This window comes from Poromitra crassiceps (genome assembly GCF_964638095.1).
Source record: "Poromitra crassiceps genome assembly, chromosome: 2".
Lineage (NCBI taxonomy): Eukaryota > Metazoa > Chordata > Actinopteri > Beryciformes > Melamphaidae > Poromitra > Poromitra crassiceps.
The window spans coordinates 94,898,351-94,924,294 of record NC_139624.1 but is presented as its reverse complement, the minus strand read 5'-3'; the positions used below and the strand labels follow the sequence as shown (position 1 = coordinate 94,924,294).

The following is a 25,944-nucleotide window of genomic DNA, read 5'->3' as shown; positions in this document are numbered from 1 at the left end:
TACAGACAGGAAGTTGACCATCTGGTGACTTGGTGCAGTCAAAACAACCTGGTGTTAAATGCTCAAAAAACAATAGAGATAATTGTGGATTACAGGAGGAACAAAGCCCCACCTTCCCCCATCACCCTGGGTGACTCCCCAGTCAACACTGTGGAGTCCTTCCGCTTCCTGGGGACCATCATCAGCCAGGACCTAAAATAGGAGCTGAACATCAGAGCTCTCACCAAGAAGGCGCAGCAGAGGATGTACTTTTTGCGGCAGCTGAAGAAATTCAAAGTGCCAAAGGCCACGATGGTGTACTTCTACACCTACACATCGTTGAGTCCATCCTCACCTCCTCCATCACCGTCTGGTATGCTGCTGCCACTCTCAAAGACATCAACAGACTTCAGCGCATCATCCGCTGCGCTGAGAAGATAATCGGATGCAACCTGCCATCCCTCCAGGACCTGCATGCAGCCAGGACACTGAAGCGAAGCGGTCTCGCAAGATCATGGCTGACCCCTCCCACCCTGGCCACAAACTCTTTAAGACACTCCCCCACGGCAAGAGACTGAGGTCTGCCAAGACCAGAACCACCCGCCACAAGACCAGCTTCTTCCCAACCACCATCAACCTCCCCAACAAGGCCCGGAAACCCCTTCCGCCAAGGACCTCACCAACAACCCCCCCCCCCCCACACACACACACACAAACTCACTACCTCCTCCTAAACTCAACTGAACTCCCCCCCCCCCCCATAAAACTGGAACTCATATCTAATTTAATGCCTGTCTAACTGGGACTGTAAATTCATATAAATTCCCTACACATGTAATGCCTATTTAACTTAGCCTGTAAATTTAATGTACATTCAATGTAAACTCTTATTTAACTCCGACTGTAAATTCATGTAAATCCAACGTAAATTCATACTTATCATCCACAGAACACTTCACCACTCATGTACATATTGTATATATTTACTCGATTTGATTGCACTTGCAACTTTGTGATTGTCTTTAGTTATCTACCTACTTCTTAGCTCTGTATATTGATGTGACCGCTACGCTGCATACAGACACTAAGACAAATTCCTCGTATGTAACTTGCATACTGTGGCAATAAAAGTGATTCTGATTCTGATTCTGATTCTGATATGTCAGCACAGGAGATGTGTGGATAGTTAGGAGAGACAGGTGAAACTTTCTGACAGCTCCTCACAGCAAAGTCTGTTCACCTAGTTTTTTCTTTTGTTTATTATTACAGGCATTAACGGCAGCATACAAACAACAACTGTGGGTTTTTTATTGCTGTCATCACCATCGCTATTTTGTAATGGAACAGAAATGACAATAAGGCTGTTGCTAGTTGTCAGCTGCAGCAGCGCTGTGCGTGCAGGACGGTATATGTCAACAATATGGTGCCATCCAGGGTTAGCGAATAAGGTCTATTGAGCTGTGTGTCTGGCTGCAGTGGAACTCTCGCTGTGGCTTTACTTCAGTGGAAAGTATTGCTTGCATTCAGTTCTTCCCGTCAGTGGGCTCCTTGTTATTCAGAGCCACAGTGCAGTGTGCTACTGTCTGGCCCCCTCATCACCATAATGTCTTTCACATGTTTTAGGGGAGGAGAGGAGAGGAGAGGAGAGGATAGGGGCGCTCCTTTGAAGAAGGTCTGGGCGGTTTGCCAGCATCAGACTCATTCCTAATCCTGATAGCTCAATACTAGGAAAAACAGAGCAAAATAAAAGTCTAGAGTACAGGTTGGCACTTCATATAAACTCCAAACACATAATGCATTCCATAAGCCTGGGGGACTTATCAAAAAATTTCAATTCAGTGTTTCAAGTTTCAAATTTTACTTGTCAAATGCACAATATAGCACAAGGTCATTCTGAACAATGACATTGTTGGGACAAGGCCAGCAACAACTGTGTAGTAGGCATAATAAAGACAACATGTCAGATCATTAAATGTGTAGTAGGCATAAGAAAGACAACATGTCAGATCATTAAATGTGTAGTAGGCATAAGAAAGACATGTCAGATCATAAATGAGGGCAAAAATAGTAAAAAAAAAGAATGTACATATATTAGAGCATTAATAGGGCCTCCAGAGTCAGTGAGGATGAGTAATATGGACAGTAGAATAAGAGTATTAAATATGATAAATATATGTGTGGGGGTGTCAATGCTGATGGATATTTACAGTAATTATAAATATATGTGTGGGAGTGTCAATGCTGATGGATATTTACAGGAATATTTACAGTAATATTATAAATATATGTGTGGGAGTGTCAATGCTGATGGATATTTACAGGAATATTTACAGTAATATTATAAATATATGTGTGGGAGTGTCAATGCTGATGGATATTTACAGTAATATTATAAATATATGTGTGGGAGTGTCAATGCTGATGGATATTTACAGTAATGAACAATACTATGTACATAAAGAGATTCAGATTATTTTTCCACACGAGGCTGGAGGGAATGTGCTGTGATCACTGTGCAATTACTGTTGGCCTGATAGCCTGTCTGGGGGTAGAAATTGTTTGTGAGTCTGTTGTCATGGAGACCAGTCCGTGGCCATGGCCTGGGTGACTGAAGTCCTTTATGATTTTGCCTGTTGGTATCCACTCCACCATGCCTCCAAAGAGCTAAGCCTATAAATAGCGCATGTGTGCACGGTGAGTCTGTCTCTCTGCTTCTTAATGAAGTTAGCAGAGTATGAGTCAGGCTTACATCAGGCTTACATCCAGCCACTATTACATCACACAGTTGTAAATGTGGTTGTGTGCTCAGCATGCAACTCCAAACCACTCACCCCTTCTTTCTGCTATGACTGTGCTGACCACTAAAACAATGCTGCTGAGAAGGAGAAAATGTATCAGATTGTAACAGACTGGCAGTGAATACTGAAGAAATGGAACTTCCTTCTAGTTCAGACGACAGATGACGTTGCTACATTGTAACCCAAAATGAAAGTAGCACCATGGGAAATATACTGCCCAGGCTTGCGATATTCCACTGATTTTACTCTGTCTCAGAGATGACGTACTTATTGGCATTTAACTGTGAAATGACACATTATAATTACAAATAGTTACTCGTTATTACCATAAATGACTAATTAGTTTCTGATCATTTCTATATTACCTTGCAATTTGTGTTGACCATACTGTAATTAATTATCATTATGTGTTATTTTTCCTTTTAGTATCTAATGAATGTGTTACACGTGGCACTGTCAGCAGTTTTCTTTATGTGCAAACTTTTCATTCTCCTGCAATTTTTCTTTTGTAGGGTTCATAAAGATGAAAATTCATAATTTCTATGCTTTCAAATGTTATTTCTTAACAAATCGTTGAGGCTTCCTAATGAACCCCAAGAACTGCTTAAATTATTAGCGTAACGTTGTGTATACTCATCCCAGAGTCATATTAATTGTCAGACCTCGTCAGCCAGATTCTGGGTGACCATAGGTCAGCTAACCATCACTGTCTATGTGTATGTGTATGTGTATGTGTATGTGTATGTGTATGTGTATGTGTATGTGTATGTGTATGTGTATGTGTATGTGTATGTGTATGTGTATGTGTGTTTGTGTAGGCCTATGTGTGTGTGTGTGTGTGTGTGTGTGTGTGTGTGTGTGTGTGTGTGTGTGTGTGTATATATATATATATATATATATATATATATATATATATATATATATATACATATACATATATATATATATATGTATATATATATAAGAAAGCTATAACTGGACTCTTCTCAAGCTACAACTCAGCCTATAGAGACTGGGGCTGAAGACAAGACAGTAGGCCTATGTTGGAATGAACATGACTCATTGATTGGGAACTAGTCTACCTCGAGATTCAAGATTCATCAGACTATTCACTTTTCCCAAGAACGAGGTTCTGAATGTATCAGCCTCACCACAAGCTTTTCAGCTCGCTCAGTGTTTTCTAGCCTGGTTCTTATAGATTTCAATGGTATTTGCACACAGTGGAGTTGGAGTCACACCTGGTTGATAGCAGATTTGTATTGTAGACTTGTGAAGGTTAAGAGGTAGCCTGCAGGTTTCAGGGGCAAGTTACAATATTACGTTTTCTGTATTCATTACTAAATAAATAAATAAACTATTTTCAATACCCTTAAATATAGAGAAGAATTGCACAGTTGCCAACAATTAGCATTTTTCACTTCCCACCAAATTCACCCATTTTGTGTCTAAAAGGCAGGAAGTAACACAGGTGCAAGCAGAACATTAATGAGGGTTTCCAACTATACTTCAATCCGTTTGGTGATTCAGTGCAGCCCCAGGCCCTTGTTACTGTTTTGTTTGCACCTGCGTTACTTCCTGCATTTTAGACACAAAATGGGTGAATTGGGTGGGAAGTGAAAAAGGCTGATTAATGCACAGTAGAGAGACTATCATTTGATATGATAGGCTTATGGTAACTGAGATAACCTTATGTGAAAATGTGTTCTTAAAATGTACTTAGGGCCTAATCCTTTAGGTCTACATTTCAGTAGCGGCCCGTGGACTAAAATTAAATAATACACCTCTGTATTATCCTGACCAAACAATATCTTGTCAGTCATCTTTTCATACCAACCAACCCTTAAAATAACCTTACATTTAAATGAATTCACCCCATAATGATTATCAATAGTATTGATACTACCTACTCACCACAGGCCATCTTGGTAGGAAAATAACAGGTGATTGTAATCAATTGACAGGTGATTACAATCAAATGACACACAGCTAATGAGGTGTGTTGTAAACAAAAGCCCTGTTCGGAATGGTTCACTCGTTCACTCACTCACTATTCCCCACGTAGTGTTTATCAAGTGAACTATATGGGGAACGATCAAATGAGTTTTGGACACTAGCTCACTCTTCTTCTCCTTTGGTAAACATGACCGCATTGCATTGTGGTATATGGGAGAAATGTAGGTTACATTCTCTGTTCACAAGAAATTGCAGTGCATTGTGGGTATTTTATAGTGGACAATATAGTGAATGAATCAAATGAACAGTTGAGAATTCGGACACTATAGTAGCCTACAAAATAGTCAACACATATAGTCCACTATTTCTGTAATAGGGACCGATTTCGAACACAGCTAGTATTGGGCAAGTAACTCAGGAAGTGTAGTTAGTTAGCCTACTTATTACTCCTTTAAAATGTAATACAATTACTTTACATTAGGCTACTTGATATCAAAAGTAATGCTATGTTACTAGTTACTTTACTATTACTCTTGCTACCCCCTTCCATAAAACCTGTTTAACCAGCTCTTTTTAGAATGGAATCAACTTTATTAGCCTACAATAATTAACTTTAGGCCTACAGGAGTCAAATCAGCCAAACTGCATAAATGTTATTCATTTACCTAGGCCTACTTGGGAGGGGGGGGGGGATGTGGGACGCTCCCCCTGCTTCTCTACCCTGGCTCTCCCTCCCCTGCACCCCCATCTCTCCTTCTCTCCTCCTCCACATTCCTATCTTCTCCCCACCTCCCCCCTCTCCTCCGTCTATATTGCTCATTCTCTCCCCACCTCCTCCCTCCCCCTGCTCTCTTCTCCCCCACACCTCCCCTCCCTTCCCCTCTCCTGCTCTCTCCTCTTGCTCCTCCCCACCTCCTATACCCTCCCCACCCCATCACTCTCTCACATTCCCCCTCCCTTCCCCCTCCCCTCCCTTCTCCTGCGCTCTCCTCTGCTCTCCCCTCATTCCTATATTTTCTATATTATCAATTGTTCAAATGTTATCTTTATTCTGTATATTCTTGTTACTGTGTGTTAGCTAGAATTAGCTAGACATACTTTCTGTGAAGCCCTCTGAGACATGCTTGTGAATTAGGGCTATATAAATAAACTTGACTTGACTTGACTTGACTCTGTCCAGACCTATCTCCACACTTAGCGCTGTGCCAGTGCTGGAGATTTTTTGGGGGGAAATTGTAAGCCCTTACATTAGCCTACTAGTTACTGGGGAAAGTAGTTAGGCTACTGTAATTAAGTGACTGCCCAACATTGATTGTAAAGTGCCATATTGGTAAGAAATGCATGTGACATCATGGAAATGGAATACTATGAATAGTAGGTAGCACAGGAGTTGCAGAGAAAGCAGCAGAAACAAGTGTGAAATACAGTGTGACCTCAGAGCAGCATGCACGCTGGCCCCACCCAGTCTGATGACGCAGCAGCCGGACGCTCCTTACTTGGTCATCCCTCGCGCAGTTAAAAGCTTGTACGTGAGCGAGGCACACACATACATCAAAGGCTCAGGCAGGCAGAACAGAGGAGCTGCGTTACCAGAACAGAGAACAGAACAGAACAGAACACACTAGCCTTTCTGGATCTGGACTTATTTGTGACAATTGGAATAAGGTTACAACAACATGGCGACAAGTGGAGTAGCAGCAGCCATTCTGTGTCTCTTTATCAACTTGATGTGTTTCTGTAGCAGCTCAGCCTCAGGTGAGTCCAGCTCTAGTTCATTATTAGCTTGTTGGGAATGCTGTGCATCGACTTAAAGCGGTCTACACTAGCCTACCTGGGAGGGGAACATCATTAGATTTTTTTTTTTATTGATTTTCATGGCGTAGAAGACCAAATTATTTTCAGCATTTGACCTCCAATGACTCACATTCGAGTTTAGGATCAATAAGATGAACCTTTATTAAAGTGTGACAACAGCAAAGTAAGAAGATGCAAAAATAAAATAAAATGGAAGGTCAAGCATGTAGCTAACGAATGGGCATTAACGTTATAGCATGTGGAATCTGGAATGTAACTAAAAGGTATGGGGTGTGGTTACAGCGATTAGGCCTGAAGATAAGGGAGGTTATACAGGACAACGAAATGTAGGCATACTGCATGTATCACAATAAACATGTAGTAGCCTATCAAATGGGCCTCATTCATTCAAGATTCATTTTGATAGCCATAGTGAGTAATCATAATTACAAACAAGGAATTTGACTTAGTGCAGTAGGCTATGCAGCACGGTGATCACATCCATAGCAGAAGGTGAAGTGAACAGAAAAACAATCTTAAAATTATAAATTATAATTAATAAAATTGTGTGTGTGTGTGTGTGGGGTGGGGGGGGGGGGTGGTAGGATAATGTCCATGTAAATGTCCATGTAAAGTGTCTATGTAAATGTCAAGTAAAAGTAATTTAAGTGATAGGCCTACTCATAATATACTGTGTATTCTCATGATGTCAGGCACTAGACTGCTTTGTGTTAATTGCTTTTGATTCATTTTGCTCTTGCCACATTTTCCTGAGTTCACGTTACAGTTGTCAGGCATTTTACATTGTGTCATTTTGCAGGCTCGTTTCCCAGAGCGCAAAACGTCACCTGGAAATCCACCAACTTTAAAACACTGCTGACCTGGCAACCCAAAGCATCCGCTGATTACTCCTACACGGTGGAGTTCTCTGTGTAAGTGACTACTCCTACACAGTGGCGTTCTCTGTAAGTGGATGGCCTGGCCAGTCAGGGAGGTTGGGAGAAAGGTTAGCCTGGGCTGGACAAAGCTTACTGGCAGCAGCGGTGTGATAAGACTCAATTATTGATCCGCTAGCTTTTACTGGAATGTTTAATGTAGCCACAGATCTCCAAACGCTATGAGTTGTCACTGTCTCCATTAGGGATGGGTATTGTTAAGGAATTAACTATACTACTACTGTTATTGATACTGCTTATCGATCCGGGTACTTTAACGGTACTCTTATCGGTACTTTTTGTTATTTTTAAGAGAGAAAAACCCAGAAAAAAATGGGTCTGGTTGTTGTCTGTTCTTTTTGTTATTTTTAAGGGGAGAAAAAAAACAGTTGCAAAATCTTAATGGGTGCGTTTTTATTATTAATTTAAATATCCAGTATTATATAAGAATTTAAATCTCCTACCACTGCCAATACCAACATTCAGCTAGGGAAAGCATAAATCTTAATCATCCATGTTCACATAGTCCTACCTGATGACGAGGTGGGTCCATGTATCATGCGTAACCACAACCGGGTCATTATTGACAGATGATGAAGTCGTGTGAGCTAGCTTGTCAAAAACTGCATTTCTCCGTTTGTACCTATTTGATGCGCTTTGTCTTTGGCTAAGTGTTTAGACAAATTGCTCGTGTTTCCACCGTTGCTAGTGAACGATTTATCGCACTTGTTATGACAACGTGAATTGTCAGCATCAACTCGAGTGAAGTACAACCAGACTTTTGATCGCTCCGTTCTTTCTTAACGTGGTGCGGTGTCTCCTCGGCTCAGCTGCCTGTCGGCTTCAGTGTGTGTAGTTTGTGCATGTGTGTGTGCTGCCCGCCCCGCCCCTCTCTCCTCTCAGTCAGGCTCGGCTCCTCGCTGGCAGCTGCTGCCTGTCTCTCCTCTGAGAGAGAGAGAGAAAGCAACACGGAAAAGAAAAGAGGATCTCTTTTCTCATTCGGAAATCATAAAAAACACATCATAGGCATGTCTTACGGAGTTGGTGCGATAAAATGTGCAAAACGTTTATGTAGCAAATAAATAGGAAATCAATTTTCTTAATTTATCCAGTACCGATAAGAGAACCGTTAACGTGAAAGCTTGTTGATCCTCCGGTATCTCGAAATCCGGCCCCGGGGCCCGTTTGGTACCGGGTCTCGGTACCCATCCCTAGTCTCCATCTAACTGCTATGAGTTGTCACTGTCTCCATCTACCTGCTATGAGTTGTCACTGTCTCCATCTAACTGCTATGAGTTGTCACTGTCTCCATCTACCTGCTATGAGTTGTCACTGTCTCCATCTAACTGCTATGAGTTGTCACTGTCTCCATCTACCTGCTATGACTTGTCACTGTCTCCATCTACCTGCTATGAGTTGTCACTGTCTCTATCTACCTGCTATGAGTTGTCACTGTCTCCATCTAACTGCTATGAGTTGTCACTGTCTCCATCTACCTGCTATGAGTTGTCACTGTCTCCATCTACCTGCTATGAATTGTCACTGTCTTCATCCACCTGCTATGAGCTGTCACTGTCTCCATCTACCTGCTATGAGCTGTCACTGTCTCCATCCACCTGCTATGAGCTGTCACTGTCTCCATCCACCTGCTATGAGCTGTCACTGTCTCCATCTACCTGCTATGAGTTGTCACTGTCTCCATCTAACTGCTATGAGTTGTCACTGTCTCCATCTACCTGCTATGAGCTGTCACTGTCTCCATCTACCTGCTATGAGCTGTCACTGTCTCCATCTACCTGCTATGAGCTGTCACTGTCTCCATCTACCTGCTATGAGCTGTCACTGTCTCCATCCACCTGCTATGAGCTGTCACTGTCTCCATCCACCTGCTATGAGCTGTCACTGTCTTCATCCACCTGCTATGAGCTGTCACTGTCTCCATCCACCTGCCCGGCACTTTGGAGCCCCCAAACGTTTCTTACCAGTTCTGAGCAAATGTGTTATGTCATTATTAACTATAGGCCTAGTGGCCAGCCTACATACGGTTAATTCATAAATTAGTGAGGTTTTCCAAATTGTGTTTCATGCCTTGATTATAATAATTCTCATGCACTAACCACGTGCTTATGTCTTACCATGCTCTTATGACGCCTTATTATGCTTTCTGATTCCTCATAATGTTCTTATACCTTATAATGCATGCACTTATAATGCACTTATAATTCCCTATGATTCACTTGTAATGATTTTATGGTGCCTTATAATGCACGTCTCTTCCTTATACAATGTTCTTGTAATGCTCGTAAAACACACTTCTAATTCCTGATGTTGCTCTTGTAATGCCATGTGATGCACTTATGATGACTTATAATGCCTTATGAGCCCCCCCCCTTTCCTTTTTTCCCATTTAAATAAGCCGATACTGATGGGGACTCTATGTAGGCTACTGTAAATATGTGTAACAGGCATGTGTTTGTAATGGAACTCTTGGCCTGCCTGTTGTTGCAGAGTTGGTGAGAACCGAGAGAGGAACCCTCACTGTATCCGGACAGCAGAGACACTGTGTGATCTGTCCAGTTCTCTGAGCCAGCTAAGGGCCACCTACACAGCAGACGTTCTGTCAGAGCCCCCCCGCGGGGCCCTCTCCGACCTCATAGAGTTCCCCTCCACCAGCGCCGCACGCTTCTGCCCTTACACAGACAGTAGGTCCCCCCTCTACTACACACAAAACACCATCAAATAAGCTTAAAAATATGCCTCACATGCATATTCACTAATAACAAGAGCACAGGGGAAAAAAGTTCAGACAAAGAGGGAAAACTAACAATCAATTGTGATTGGCCAGAAAAATGAATAGTGGTATCAGCTACATGTTATTCTGCTGAAGTAATCAGAAATGAGACGCTTGATGGCGAAAATGATTTTTCTTTCTTGACCGACAATCGACACTCATTAACCGATATAACTAACAAGATTAAAATGTACAGTACTATTTATAGCCTAATGCATTACTCTGGCTGGCGAAGTTGACGCGTTTCCCCGTGCGGTGCTGAACAGTGTCTTTCAGTTGATGTCTGTCACCACTCACCAGGCTTCAGCATGAAGACTCTCACTGGTCTAGCGGGTTAAAAAGGCTGTTATCTTTACAACCATCAACCCAAAGTACAGTACCAAGCAGGCCTGCTTTATTGCACAATCCAGATCTTTGTCAAAACTTGCCATTTTCAGCGTGTAGCAACGCTAGCGTTGTTGTTGTTTTTTAACAGCAGCATTTGAGAGCACACGCAGGGAGTGCTTCCAGGCAGTCAGAGTTTTAGTTAATCAATGCAAATACAAATACAAATGGATCTCACTCTGAATGTGCACATATCATGTCTGTCATTTGGTGATGCAGTTGTACTCACCCTGATACACAGTCCATTTCCCGTTTTGAAACAATCTCTCTGAACTGGCGTGTGTTCTAACGGTAAAGAGTAATGTTAACTTGATACTTTTCAATCATCAATTACCGCTGCTCAATGCTCAATCAACATGCGGTGTGGTCGGAGACTTAATTGAAGAGGATGACAATTAAATGTGAAAATACACAAGAATTACACAACATGTCGCCTGCATGAGTTATCTAAGAAATAGATTGTATAGATTATTTTTCTTTTACCATGCAACAAACTTTTTTTTTATTAGGCTACATGGGGTAAAGTAAACTTTTTTTTTACTGATTAACTGATAGTATTAATCGGTTAATGTTTAAACGGTATCGGTTAAATGGTTATCGGTTGACATCCTTGACCATCACAGTTTCACAAGCTCTCAATCCAAATTATAGTATTGTCACATTGTTATTACATTTTTAAATTGTTCATCCATTCTTGTTACCTTCTACTGTAGCAAGTCAATTGCATTGCAACAAATATTTGTCTCAGAGAAAAACATAATTCTGCATAGTCATACTTTGTTGTTACTGAACTTGTATTTATTACATTGTATAGTTGTATTGAATCATGAACGCCATATCGCATATCATCCACACACCAAGAGCAGTGTGAATAAACGTTTGATTTTGCGCTTAAAATAAATAGGTTCTAAACAAACCATCACAACATGAAAAAATGGGGCAGCGACAACAACATGCTTTTACTTTTGAGGAGAGCAGAAAGCATGGAGATCACTGAACCACGGCTGCTTTCACACCTACTTCAGGATGTCTGTGGGACAGTTTGAGTCTAGCAGAGGCTAGCTGTGTGTCTGTGCGACAGTTTGAGTCTAGCAGAGGCTAGCTGTGTGTCTGTGCGACAGTTTGAGTCTAGCAGAGGCTAGCTGTGTGTCTGTGGGACAGTTTGAGTCTAGCAGAGGCTAGCTGTGTGTCTGTAGGACACTCTAGCAGAGGCTAGCTGTGTGTCTGTGCGACAGTTTGAGTCTAGCAGAGGCTAGCTGTGTGTCTGTGGGACAGTTTGAGTCTAGCAGAGGCTAGCTGTGTGTCTGTAGGACACTTTGAGTCTAGGAAGCTTAGATTATTCAATGTATGCAGCAAGATGTTGCATATCTTTTATCAGTCTGTTGTGGCAAGTGCAGTCCTCTTTGCTGCCACCAGCTGGGGCAGCAGCATCAGAGCTGGTGACTTAAAGAAACTGAACAAACAAAAAGAGAGCTGGCTCAGTGCTGGGGACTACTCTGGAGCCCCTGAAGGTGGTTGTGGAGAGAAGGATGTTGCACAAGCTGCTCAAAATAATGGACAACACGACACACCCCCTACACAACCTACTGCCTGGACAACAGAGTGTTTTCAGTCAGAGGCTCCGTCAGCTCCCATGCAGTAAAGACCGGTACAGGAGGCCTTTCGTGCCCACCGCAATAACCATATATAATAACTCCCATACATGCAGAGAGAGGAGACTCCTCCTCTCCCTCCCTCTCTCCTCCCCTCCCCTCCCATAAAGTCACTACTTAACTCACATTGCTTATGCACATTGTACACCTTTTGTCCACATAGCACACGTGTACTTGGAAAGATAGTAATAATAGTATTATATAATATAATATGATACAAGTGGACAGTTACTAGTAGTTGTGTAAAATATGTATATATTGTTTCGTAAGTATTTATATATACTGTATTATATATTTATAGTATGTATATACTATATCTATATTTGTTTGAATGACACCTACCTGTGTGTTTTTGATATAAGTAATTAAGTATGTTATGTTACTGTCATTGGTTACTGCTGCTGTAATGCAAGAATTTCCCTCCGGGGATAAATAAAGTCTATCTATCTATCTATTTATCTATCTATCTATCTATCTATCTATCTATCTATCTATCTATCTATCTATCTATCTATCTATCTATCTATCAAACCAGCGAGCTCTCTACAGATCTGACCTCTCTCTCTCTCCCCCCCCCCCCCCCCCCCAGCTGACATAGGCAGCCCGAAATTCAAGATGGTGGCCAACAAAGCCAAAGGGACGCTCACGCTGTATGTGACCGACCCACTCACGGCCGTGTTTGAAGGAGGCCGCCAGCTGAGCATCCGCGACATTTTCTCTGAGGAGCTGCAGTACAGAGTGTACTACAGGAAGGCAGGGAGCAGCGGCAAGGTCAGCACACGCATGCACGCACGCACACACACACACACACACACACACACACACACAAAAGTGGGGTGTTGCTTGGTGTGAAAAAGGCGTAGCTGTAAGTGCAATAACACCCTTACGTAGTTGCAAGTGTAGAGAATGAGGTTAGACTAGAGTTTCATGAAATGCATATGCATTTCTCAAAACTCTAGTAAGTGCAATTCCAAGTAAATCAACTTCTCATAACACTATACCACCCGTGCAAAATAACCTATAACACTCAACACGTCAAAAGACACAGAAAAGTCAGCCAATCTCTACAACAATGTCAACAAATGTAGCCTATAGCATCTTCTGATCATTGCCTAAAGCTGACACTCAAAATTCAAAGTATTTGCATCAAATCTAACTAGACAGACTGTGTACATAGTATTGCTAAAAGATTTCCTGGACATACAAATGAGGAAAACACATCATCACAGTCACATAAAATAGTTACATTCTGTTATTCAATATCGCTATTGGCCTACACAAATTCATATCAGTCGAGGTCATGCACTATGAAACTGTAGAAGTTGTCAATGCTCTATATCGGCACCCACCGGCGATTTTATTTGGATCACCAAATAAATTTGCATAATTTCTTCCATAGTCTTTTATTTAAAATGTGTATATTGTTTTACTGATGAGAAATAAAAACAACTACATAGCCTGTTAAATCCGCCTAAATGTATTCATTTGGTCTCATTTATAAAGTATTGAACATGTGTATGTTTGATACAAAGTTGTGATTTATCAAGCGTATCTCTTCAAGATGGCAGGTTTACCTATTCAAGATAATATAAGGTGATGCAGAAGCTGCACCAAAAAAATCGCCAGGAGCGTTCATTTATACACTAATTCACTCTTCTCACAATTTATATATTAAGGCCTATTGTGAATTGGGTCATGATGGTTTGTCATTTTTAAAAAGTGGATCCCCAGAAAAAAGTTTGGGAAACTTTGATCTATTGGACATGAAATGAATATTTTCCCTCTGTGTTCTCTCTGTTGACTCCAACACCAGTGAGATAGAGCTGAAAGTGGACCTCTGTGTTGTCTTTAGAAAGTGTATTTGCTCTATTCTCCCCCTGGCCTTAGGCACTAAACTGGCGTTTAACGCAAAAAAACACGCTTTGCGCCTGCCTACCCGTGACTCGGGAAGATAGCGTCATGTTTTTACGCCCTGAAATGCACTTTACGCCTTTCGGCCTTAATTATCCAGCCTAAAGCGATCTTCCCAACTGGCGTTAATTTTGCGGTTAGCGCTTTTCAAACCAGGTCTTATTCAGTGCGCCGGCCCCGGGGATGCACCCACGGCTTATTCAATCACTGCCGCTATCTCACTCTTTCTCCCCCCTCTCTCTCTCTCTCTCTCTCACTCCCTCTCTCTCGCACGTCAATTTCTGCCCCTATCCACCTTATTTTTGAATGCCCCACTGTAAAAAATAATTGTGCGTACAAGGTCCGGTTTAATGTGACTTATTGTTGCAGCTTGCCATTTCCTAAATGGTATTCTACTTGATTTGAAAAGATGGCCACCTACACTCAGTCTCTTGTACCCTGGCTGAATTGAACATAACTTGGTCAATAAGTATGTAACATACAAAATAAAACAACCCGTAATATCTTAATTTTATGTAGAATGCAGAGGACATGTAACTGTTTAGTTAAACTTGCATTCCAGGAATATTGTGCTCTTAAGATGACGTTAGTGGCTCGAGTCTGTTTCGTCCTAAAACCCACATAGGTTGCGCCAGGCGTAACCTATGTGCGATTCGAAATAACGCATCCGAGATAGAAAACGTTATGAATATAGCCACGTTATAAACAACAAACTAACGCTGGTGATCCGTATGGAAACAGTGTTACTCGAAATGGTTAAAAGTTATATCAATTTGGTCATTCAGTGGTGTTTTACTTCCATGTAACATAACTAACTAGCGGCTAATATTAGCCACAGCAGGCGATTACCCATGAATGCACTGCGCTCTTAAAGGGATATTTATCGACGAGATTTTTGCCAAGCTGGACCTGATTAGTGATTTGCTCCGTTCGCCCAGACGGGTGTCAAGCTGTCAGCAACAAGGCTGGGAGGATCACACCGGAAGAAGCACCCATCATGCAAATCAGGCAAAAATGGCCGCCAAAAATAAGGTGGATAGCGCACTGCAAGCATCAGATCTGAAATGTAGGCTACACCACAGAATGACAGAACCATCACTATTTTGGGGGAAAGGCCACACTAATTTATATGTAGGCACTAGGCAGGCACAATGACCAATGGAAAAAAGTTGTTAAACAGTACCGTAGTTTTGAGCCCCTGTCATTCAGAGGCTGTTGCATCATCCTACCTGTCTAGCCATGCAGAGGGGGAGAAGAAAAGACACCAAAAGACACTTTCACCAATCTAATCTCATGACATCCAGGGATAGGCTATATTTTTCTAGCCGATGCGTTTAGAACATTATTTTCAGTTTGTTCTTGCTATAGTGTAGCGTATTTACATGCTTGCTGTATTTAAACTGCTGTGAGATTTGTTTGAGGAGCATATGGAGACAGATGGGTATGAAAGAAACGGAGGGGGGGAGCTCACAGCGCTTTGGTCATGCTTTTCTGACCGGACTGGATCGCTCCGTGGAATCGGAGCTTGAAAGGGAAGAATGTGATTGGTTTACTGCAGATCGCCAATGGCCACAGTTGTGAATAATTCTACGCTTAAAAAGGCATGGTTAAATGGTTAGTGCCGGCTTTAGCGGCGAGGAAAAATTAGGGAATGCGCCTGACCACGCCCACTAATGGCGCTAGGCCAAGCCATAAATGCAAATTTAAGGCCAGGGGAAAGATAGAGCCCATATGACTCTAAGACCACTCTGTATTGTCTTTAGTGTATGACTCTAAGACCAGTGCTCTCTGTATTGTCTTTAGAAAGTATATGACTCTAAGACCAGTGCCCTCTGTGTTGTCTTTAGAAAGTATATGACTCTAAGACCAGTGCCCTTTGTATTGTCTTTAGAAAGTATATGACTCTAAGACCAGTGCCCTCTGTGTTGTCTTTAGAAAGTATATGATAAGACCAGTGCCCTCTGTGTTGTCTTTAGAAAGTGTATGACTCTAAGACCAGTGCCCTCTGTATTGTCTTTAGAAAGTATATGACTCTAAGACCAGTGCCCTTTGTATTGTCTTTAGAAAGTATATGACTCTAAGACCAGTGCCCTCTGTATTGTCTTTAGAAAGTATATGACTCTAAGACCAGTGCCCTCTGTATTGTCTTTAGAAAGTATATGACTCTAAGACCAGTGCTCTCTGTGTTGTCTTTAGAAAGTGTATGACTCTAAGACCAGTGCCCTCTGTATTGTCTTTAGAAAGTATATGACTCTAAGACCAGTGCTCTCTGTGTTGTCTTTAGAAAGTATATGACTCTAAGACCAGTGCCCTCTGTGTTGTCTTTAGAAAGACCAGTGAGATTGAGCTGAAAATGAAAGTGTTTTCTGTCTGTGTTGTCTTTAGAAAATCTATAACTCTAAGACCAGTGAGATCGAGCTGAAAGTGGACCGAGGGGAGAGATACTGCGTCAACCTCCAGGCCTACATCCCCAGCCGCAGCAGCGACAAGCAACTGGGAGAGATCAGCCTCCCCGAGTGCACCAAAGACGACGACCAGTCCATCTTTGAAAGTAAGGATGACATTATGTCACCATCATATCAAATCAAGCCACATTTTATTACTGTAGTGCTTTTACAAATTATTAAAATTGCATCACATAGTTAACGTAGATATCTCGTCCCAGGCGTCACAATGGTGGAACGAGCTCAGAACAACCAAATCACGATCCATTATCTTTCATTGGAGACTAAAAACACACCTTTTTAGGCTACACCTGGACCCTCCTTATCCTAAAAACAACCAAATCCTTCATAAAACAACTTTCTCCTTTTAAAACGTTTTAACTGACATAGACTGTGTTGCACAGTTGATTTCACTACTGTTGACAACATGTACTCTTGTAAGTAGCTTTGGAAAAGCACCTGCTAAATGATGTAATGTAATGTAGATAACAGTATTATTACTTTTACAGCACTGGCTGTTCAGTGACATTGCTTGAAAGTGAGGCTGTTGAGGGTTGATGTGTTTGCGAAGAGGGGAAGTAGCCCTTTCACAGAAAGATCCGCCAGCTGCTTACGGGAAAGCCTGCCGAGGAGGAAGGAAGCCAGGCGGGCAGGGGGAGTCCCGTTTGTTACACCTCTCTGTCTGGCCTTTGATCAAGTCTCAAGCCGCGCACGGTATCAGGTTTACCAGCCACTCAATAGATTACCATTGTTTTGTTGTTGTTTTTTGGCTGGTGAGTGAAGCAAATCTACCAGCCACTTGCATATTTTACCAGCATTTGACTAGTGGGTGGTGCTAATTTTAGACCCTGTGTATAGAGGGTATGCACGGATGTCAGTTTCCCACCGGAACACGGCCCCTCAATCAGGACTGAGTGGCAAAACCTATGGCAAAACATTCAGCAGGTTCCTCTGTTTGGAGCAGCAGGTGTAATTTATCTACAGTAGGTTGATTACTGCATTCAAAATCAGTTTAGCTGCCACTCAGTGGGCATGACCACACAGTGACTTCTGCCTCTGTGACATCACGACTCACGTGCATACCCTCTATAAGAATTTGGAAGTTCCACACTTGAGAAGATGACGTCCCCAACCTTTTTATCTGCTTGTTGGCGGACCACTGTGCTTAAAAAAGAAAAGGGCGGAAAAAGCGATGATTTGGATGTAGAAGTAGCATACCCTGACGAGAAGAGGGAATGCATTTCTTACCATATTTGAGAAACAGTAGGCTAAGCTGAGACTGAAAGGAAGTTGATGTGAAAAAATTCACTAGGTTATTACATCATCCAAACCTGGATGTCCCCCCATTTCAAAACTCATTCCGGCTATGCTGCACACACACGCACATGCACGTACATACACACACGAACATACACACACAGACAGTGGAATTAGGTTTATGTCAACACATGGCCGGTGGGCTTGGAGGCTCTTTGTTTGGACTAAATGAGAAATGCAACTCAGCAACACTCCCTCTGATGGGGGCGGCTGGACGTGTGTGTTGACATGTGCAGAATAGACTCCTTCTGATGGGGCAGCTGGACGTGTGTGTTCACATGTGCAGAACAGACTCCCTCTGATGGGGGCAGCTGGACGTGTGTGTTCACATCATTGAGTTATAATATGAATGGAGAGAGCGTCCGTATCTCCGCCCTGTATGTGTATTGAAGCCAAAATCCTGCCAGATCAGTGAACCAGAGCATGCGCACTAGCGCCTTTGATTGAGAACCTGCGAGAGCTCCACGCCCCTCTGAACTTTCTTATGTAGAGCTGCTGTTTCTAGAATGCGCACAGTGCGTTGTGTATTTATATACAGTCTAGCTCTGTAAATATTACACTTTAAGTTGTAATATTTTTTGTCTCACCAAAAGTAACCAGGAAGAGTCCCACTATGAGATCAGTTTATCAAAATGACGCCTGTACGAAAATCTGATTTTGGTTGTCGGAGATTTCTCCTCCGGGCTGCTGTGCTCTCAGCCCGGACCGGAAGTGGAGGCTCCTCTCGGCCTCACTAGGGGAAATTATCCGATCCACTGCTGTGTTGATTAAGCTAGCCAATGTTTCCGTGGCATTTTGATTAACTTTATGATTTAATTCCTTTTGGAGCAAATGTTGGTTTTACAAATCTAACCATGACGCTTTACGCTACGTTGTTTACTGGTATAGTGTGGGTAGGGCAGCCTGCTGTAACGTTCCATTTAATATAGCTCAGTGGTAACGTTAGCCTAGCTGCCTAGTCTCGTCTCTGTTAACTACCGTATATTAGGGCTGTGGCGATTCACTTATCTCCCGATTCGATACTATCACGATTCTTGGGTGCCGATTCGATTTATATTGCGATTCTTAAGTATTGCGATTCTACGATTATTGCGATTCGATATTACGATTTATTGCGATTTTTGTTTATTTTTTTCTTTTCTTTTTTCAGTTTGTTTGCTTTTTTACACTAGATTAGAACATGGTAAAAGTTGAATCATACACTAGAGACTGTATATTATATATCATGAGTAGGGCTGGGCGATATAGTTAAAAACAGGGGCGGACTGGGATCATAATTCAGGCCGGGCATTAGATACCAAGCAGGCCAGGCCGATATGGGCCAACGCGCGTGAAATTTGGGCCGTTTGAAGCCAGATTTGGGCCGTTTGAAGTCCAATTTTACAATGAGATGCACCCACTTTAACCCTTAAGTGTAATTATTACTTCAGACTAACTAATAAAGTAATAAAACCACTAGTAAACCAGTAGGCGGCGCCTGGCCTGCTGTTCAGTGAGTGGCCTGACTGCAAGCACCCAAAAAAAAAAGATTTTTTTTTTTTTTTTTTTTTTTTTTTTTGCGATTATCGATTCTGGAATAAAAGATCGATCCAAAAAATCGTGACATTAAAAATCGCGATACTTAGGTGAATCGATTTTTTCCCCCACCCCTACCGTATATCCTTACAACAGCTAAGAAAGGAGCTTGTGAAGAAGGAACAGCCCCACAGTCAAAGCATTTCTCTGAGATATCCATATAAAAATGTTTGTTGCTTTAATACCAGAAATAAAACCTCTGTTTATGTGACGCTAACGGGTTAGCGATTAGCTCATGGCTGGTGCTTGCGTACTAGGCCCCATCTTATAAAACACATTTCCTGGCAGTTGGACAACCTGGTAAGTTCTGAAAATATGTGTATATTATTGTGTTATTCCAGCTATCGTTATCGGTTGTTAAGTTATAGTAATATTAAGCCGATAAATAATGAAAAACAGCCGACTAGCGAAAGTGGCTAACGCTATTGCTAACGTAGCTGGAGTAACTACTAAAACACATATTTTCTGAACTTACTTCAGTCCCCAACCAACGTTAATTCCTCTCGTGCCTTTCTCAAAACAATGTTCTTTTTATTGCGGTCCATTGATATGTCTGGTAGCCAGCACAGCCACCCCGACCTCCAGGGAGCCACTACCCGTGCTAAGAGCCTCTGTCCCGGGTCCACACACAGAGCCACCCAGACCTCCAGGCAGCGTTACATGATGAAAGCACAAAGCAGCACTGTGTCCTGTCTATGTCAAACCAACGCTAGTTCTATACTGTGAAGAGCCTGTCCAGCCAATGACGGCTTGAGACTGGCTGCCACAGCTGTCAATCATCCATTTTTATCCCTTTTTATATGTCAAATAACTACTTAAAAACAAACTGATCAGAAAAATGACCACTTGCACAGGCATTAGCATGATAATGACTATCTAAAATGATACAAACCACCTTTGTAAAAAAATTATCTGACGTATACTGTGATTATTTCGGTTGTGATTTTCCCATCCACTAACATGGGGAGGCGGGCCTTGTGACCTAATACTGGATTCAGCCGTCAGGGCGGCGATCTAACATGCAGCGGCTTCACTTATGGGACCATGGAATTGCGTCCATCTTATATAGGTCGATGGTTCACATGTCCAGAACAGACTCCCTCTGATGGGGGCGGCTGGACGTGTGTGTGTTCACATGTGTCAGAACAGACTATTTAATCCAGTCTAATGTAATCTGTATTCTGTTGTCCACAGTGTATTTAATCCAGTCTAATGTAATATGTTGTCTACAGTGTATTTAATCCAGTATAATGTAATCTGTTGTCCACAGTGTATTTAATCCAGTCTAATGTAATATGTTGTCTACAGTGTATTTAATCCAGTTTAATGTAATCTGTATTCTGTTGTCCACAGTGTATTTAATCCAGTCTAATGTAATCTGTTGTCCACAGTGTATTCAGTGGGTGTGATCGCCGGTGCCATCTTCCTCATCCTGCTGATTGTGGCCGTCATCATCGCTGTGACCGTGGTCTGCCTCAAGAGGAGGAGGAGGAGGGGGGCTGCACGCACTGCAAAGGAGGGAGTTGTGTGAAGAGTGTTTGTTCAGCAACACACACACACACACACACACACACATACACATTCGCTGGCTCGTGGGAAAACAAGGTACAGCTGGACTGAACTGAAGCCTATCGAGGGGGGGGAGGGCACGTATGAGGACAGACTGAGTTCAACATTCCACTGTCAAACACTGGAATTGAATCCTTCCTTTAGTTTCTGTGAAACTACCAAGTGCATCCCAATCGCCAGAATAAAATGTCGGCATTGTACAGTTCTCAACATAAATTAGCCTTTTACATTTCTAGAACATGGCATTTTATGTTTCTGCAAACCTACAATCTCAACGTAAATTTGAAACAAAACAGCAGTTAATTTGAAAACCTTGCTGCCTTTCCAAAGTTAAACACAAATAAAACAACTTTAACAACTTTGGTTATGTTTAGCCTAAACAGTTTAGGCAAGTAAAACAACTTGGTTAAGGTTAGGATTATGGTTTGTGTTAGTCTTAAATAACTAAAATGTTAACTTGGTTAAGGTTAGGATTATGGTTTGGGTTAGGCTTGAATAACTAAAACCTTAAATGTGATTTATGCTTGAAATGTAGACTTTGGAAATGCTGTGACCGTGTTTGGGGATTGAACACGGCTCTCCGGTGTGAAAGGCAAGTGTTTACGCCCTCCATCCACTCCGACCACAACCGCCTTACCGGCCATTGCGTTATTTCAATAGCAGACTCTATGACGTAACGTTGATATACACGTATCGAGAAAGGTGATATTCTATATCCGTGGATTGCAGAAACAGTGGCGACATTTGATTGTGGCGAGCAGGCTGCTAAGTGAATATGGTGGACATATTTCTATCTAACCTGTTTGTGCTGCACATAAAGAGAGCTGAGGAAGATACTGTTTTAACAGGATGGAAATCAAACACAGCAATTATTGCGCAGAGGTATTTTAGATGCTACTCGTACTTTTCAAGCCTGGAAATACTGTATTCTTTATTGTTTTTTCTCTTTGCTGGATATGGTACTGCTGATTTTGACTTTTCATAAACACTACCAACTGCATTTATTTATTACTTTCTAACTTAAAATGATTGTTGGGGAAATAGGATATGATTTTGACTACACTATATTGTATGGGAAATCAAGACTAGTATATTTTATTTTTGTATTCAGATGGTTAATTTATTATGTTTAACTGCAATTAATGTGTTATTTGTATATGATGTGATTTTTAGACATTCTATGCTTCAGAGATTTGTTTTATGGTGAAATGTTGAAGTATATACTGTACATATTTTATAAAACAAATTCAATTTGTGCATTTCCACAGATTTGAACACAAATCTGTTGTATTTCTCTATATGTGAATACTGTCAAACAATCATGTGATTGTTTAATAGTGGTGGATGTTAACAACTCATACTAATGCAATAATAAATGTCACCCTTACATTGACATTTGGTTGTTTTTGTCATTAAGAAATACAACATCTAATGGACCAGTTCTTTTTATTCATTTGTGGCAACATAATAATAGCAGTGGTTCCCAACCTTAGGGTTGTGACCCTAAGTGGGGTCGCCTGACATTCAAATAGGGTCGTCTTATTTATTTTTTATTTTTTTATACCACACACAATTTAAAACTAGCGAATATGATTAGGGTCACTTGTGATGTTTTTTTTTTTTAGTTCTGAGATTAAAGTGAAAGTGATCATCTCTAAGATTTCAGTTTTGTTCTCTTGGGTGACACCTATGGCGATTGCAGGTGAGATCCAAACTGACAATGGGCTCACTATCAGATAGTGACTTTTTTAATGAAAATGTTTGAGATTATAACTTTAAATCGGGATTCTGAGAATAAAGGCGGAATTCTAAAAATAAAGTCCGAATTTTGAGAAAAATTGGAAAACGGGACCAAAATGCATTAACGGCAAAGAACATTTAAAAAGTCACACAGTTGGAAGGCCTGGATAAGAAAGGGCCTGATTAATAATTCAAATATGGTAGACAATGTCTAAAATAAATAAAAAATTAAGAACAACACAAAGTTAAGAGAAAGCTCTGTTGAGATGGAAGGTTTTTAGCCCCCTTTTAAAGGTATCAACAGTCTGTGGGGCCCTCAGGTGGTCAGGTAGGGTATTCCAAAGACGGGGTGCAGCCGAGCAGAAGGCCTGATCCCCGATGGTGTGTGGAGCTTAGTTTTGGGGGTGGGTGGAGGTTTCTATTACTGGAGTGCAGGTTACGGGAGGATAATTGTGGAGTAAGAACAGTGTTGGACTTGGAAGAGATGTTACTGAAGACTAGAAATGTTTCTGTACTTCTTCCAAATTGAATGACGTGAGCAGAAAGGCCAGTGGACTTACGGGCTCAAGAGAAGGCCAACAAGCTATCTGCTGATAGGACTAAAGATCATTATGACCACAATTTAGGAAAAACAACAACACCGGTTTTAGTCTGTGAGTCAGTAGGGTTGGTCGGTAGGCTACCCATCTGGGGGGGGATTTATTTTCCTAGTGATGTTTGACAAGGTATATATACTCTACACCCAAGTGTTTCCGTGATCCAAGCAAATGTCTAACTGTCACATCTGCAACTTAATGGAGGGGGGGGGGGGGATCTGTGGGCACAGAGTACAGACTTTTTCCTAGTGCATTGGTTCCCAAACAGTGGTCCGTGGGGCTTCGCCTGGTGGTCCGCCAGAGAATTATTATTATTATTATTTTTTTACAGACAACAGTTTTTACATAGCTACACATTAACCCTGAGGAGTAGCCGGATTTGGCCGATTTTCGGAATTTTGAACATACTTTCAGAGGCTGCAGCAGGCTCAGTTTTAAAGCCAGACACTCCAGAGTTAGGCAAAATGTTGGCGAGGGAAAAGAAACATTTTCAAATGGGTCCTCTTTTTCACAGCCTAATGTTGGCAGATGTGTGTGTGTGTGTGTGTGTGTGTGTGTGTGTGTGTGTGTGTGTGTGTGTGTGTGTGTGTGTGTGTGTGTGTGTGTGTGTGTGTGTGTGTGTGTGTGTGTGTGTGTGCCCCGTGTTGAACCAGCTAGTAGCCTTATATTGTTATTTAGTCTTTCTGCTGCTATTGCATGGTTAAATCAGCAAATTTTATTTTATTGGGGGGGGGGTTATACGCAGTGGAAGTAGTCCCTAGGAAATTTGGTTTGGTAGCCTACATAGTGGTACTTGGTTGGAAAACTTTGGGAACCCCAGTGTATCGCCAGCCAACCTTTGCGCACACATGGAACTGAGGCTCAGATGAACCGAGAGTCTGGCAGAGGCTTTGAACCAAATTTGTAACAATCACATCTGCAATTTAGCAGTGATTTCACTGCAGCAGTGATGTTTGAACTGAGGTAAGATAACCAAGATAAAGTATTCTGTGACTTAGATTGGTCCAGAGTAGATTTAGGAAAAAGAGGGAATTTAATAAGTACCAGAAGGAAGAATCGGTAAAATCACAATTTCAGAATTCACTCACAATAATGCATAATCTAAGATATAATTATGCTGCATATGATTTCGCTCACAAAGTGAAAAAATATGTTGTTGCCACTATGCTGTGGCTTTACAATGATGAAAGAATATGAGTGAGTTGAGTGTGAGGTCAAGTACAGATTTACTTTATTCAGAAACAATGAATCGAGAAATTTACATTGAATAATGTTGAATACATTGAAATAGGCCTATAGATATCTATGACACATAATATATATTGATTAGCATTTTTTATCTGGCCACAAGGGGGTGCATGTGCATTGTTTTATCTGGTTAAATAAAGGTTAAATAAAATATAAAAATGTGCATTCAGTGCACCAACGTAAAATCGCCAATGCAAAGAACTTACATATCTACCCCATCTAATTTCAACCAATCAGATCACAACATGGCAGCTGTCAATCAATTTCAAGGAGAAAATTCTGTAGGCAAGATGTGGCACATTTGCCTCAGCTTTCAAACAGCAGTACGCCGAGCCAGCCTGTTCTTCGGTTCTCTACAGAGCCCACTTGTAGCGCCAGAACACGCTCGATTTGGGGGCGGAACATGCCAGGATTGGCCAACGCCAACTCCAGTCCACAGAACTGTCAAATCAAATCATCGACATGCTATGGCCCGCCTCTCAACCCTCTTTCATCTCAGGCAATATCAATCAATATCAATATCAATATCAGTTTCCAGTTTGATACGTCACCGACCCTCTCTGAGACCTGTTTCATGTGGTCTTTTCTTTAATGATTTTACACTGTGACCTTTTTTACCTTGTAACACACTCTGCTCTTTTATTTTTTATCAATTTTATGTAAAGCACTTTTAATTGCCTCTGTGTATGAAATGTGCTGTACAAATAAACTTGCCTTGCCATTACAATGGTAATATGGGCAGTGTTTACCTTCTCTTCATGTTTTCCTGCGCCAAGAGCTCTGCAGTTTATTCCAGGCACTTCAAGTGAACAGATGTTCTGCTCGACAGCAGCTGTTAGAACTACAGATTGTTTATTTAAATTTTTTCTGTATGTGCACATCCACGGATAATCACATCGAGAGCCTTAACAAGCGTTAATGACCCATACCAGCTGGTGTGGGCGGAGTTCCTGCAAGCAGACAAATGGGGATTTCTTGGTGCAGAAAACATGAAAACAAGGTAAACACTGCTCATCTTCATACTACCCACATTATAATGATACAAAGCGGGTTGAAAATCGGCAAAGCCTTACTTTAAGAAATTAAACCATATTTTAAATATGATATGTAGGCCATGTGTTCTGTTGACAGAAATGGGGGTTTCATATTTGGCCTTTTTACCGCCAGCTTCCTGTTCAGGCACATTTGAATTACCTGCCCTCCCAATCATATGTGACAAAACAGTGTGGCATGGCAAAGCATTGTGAAGGCCTTCTCC

General features: G+C 41.6%; 1 protein-coding gene across 1 annotated transcript; it reads left to right on the top strand.

The window, feature by feature from the left end:
• Positions 1–6,298: 6,298 nt before the first annotated feature.
• LOC310772363 (tissue factor-like) lies at positions 6,299–22,495 on the top strand. Its single transcript, XM_083632143.1, has 6 exons — positions 6,299–6,485; positions 7,345–7,456; positions 9,968–10,161; positions 12,876–13,057; positions 16,583–16,748; positions 20,925–22,495. Exons 1-6 carry the CDS (start codon positions 6,407–6,409, stop codon positions 21,062–21,064), a joined length of 873 nt encoding a protein of 290 aa, XP_083488269.1. The 5' UTR covers positions 6,299–6,406; the 3' UTR covers positions 21,065–22,495.
• The last annotated feature ends 3,449 nt before the right edge of the window (positions 22,496–25,944 follow it).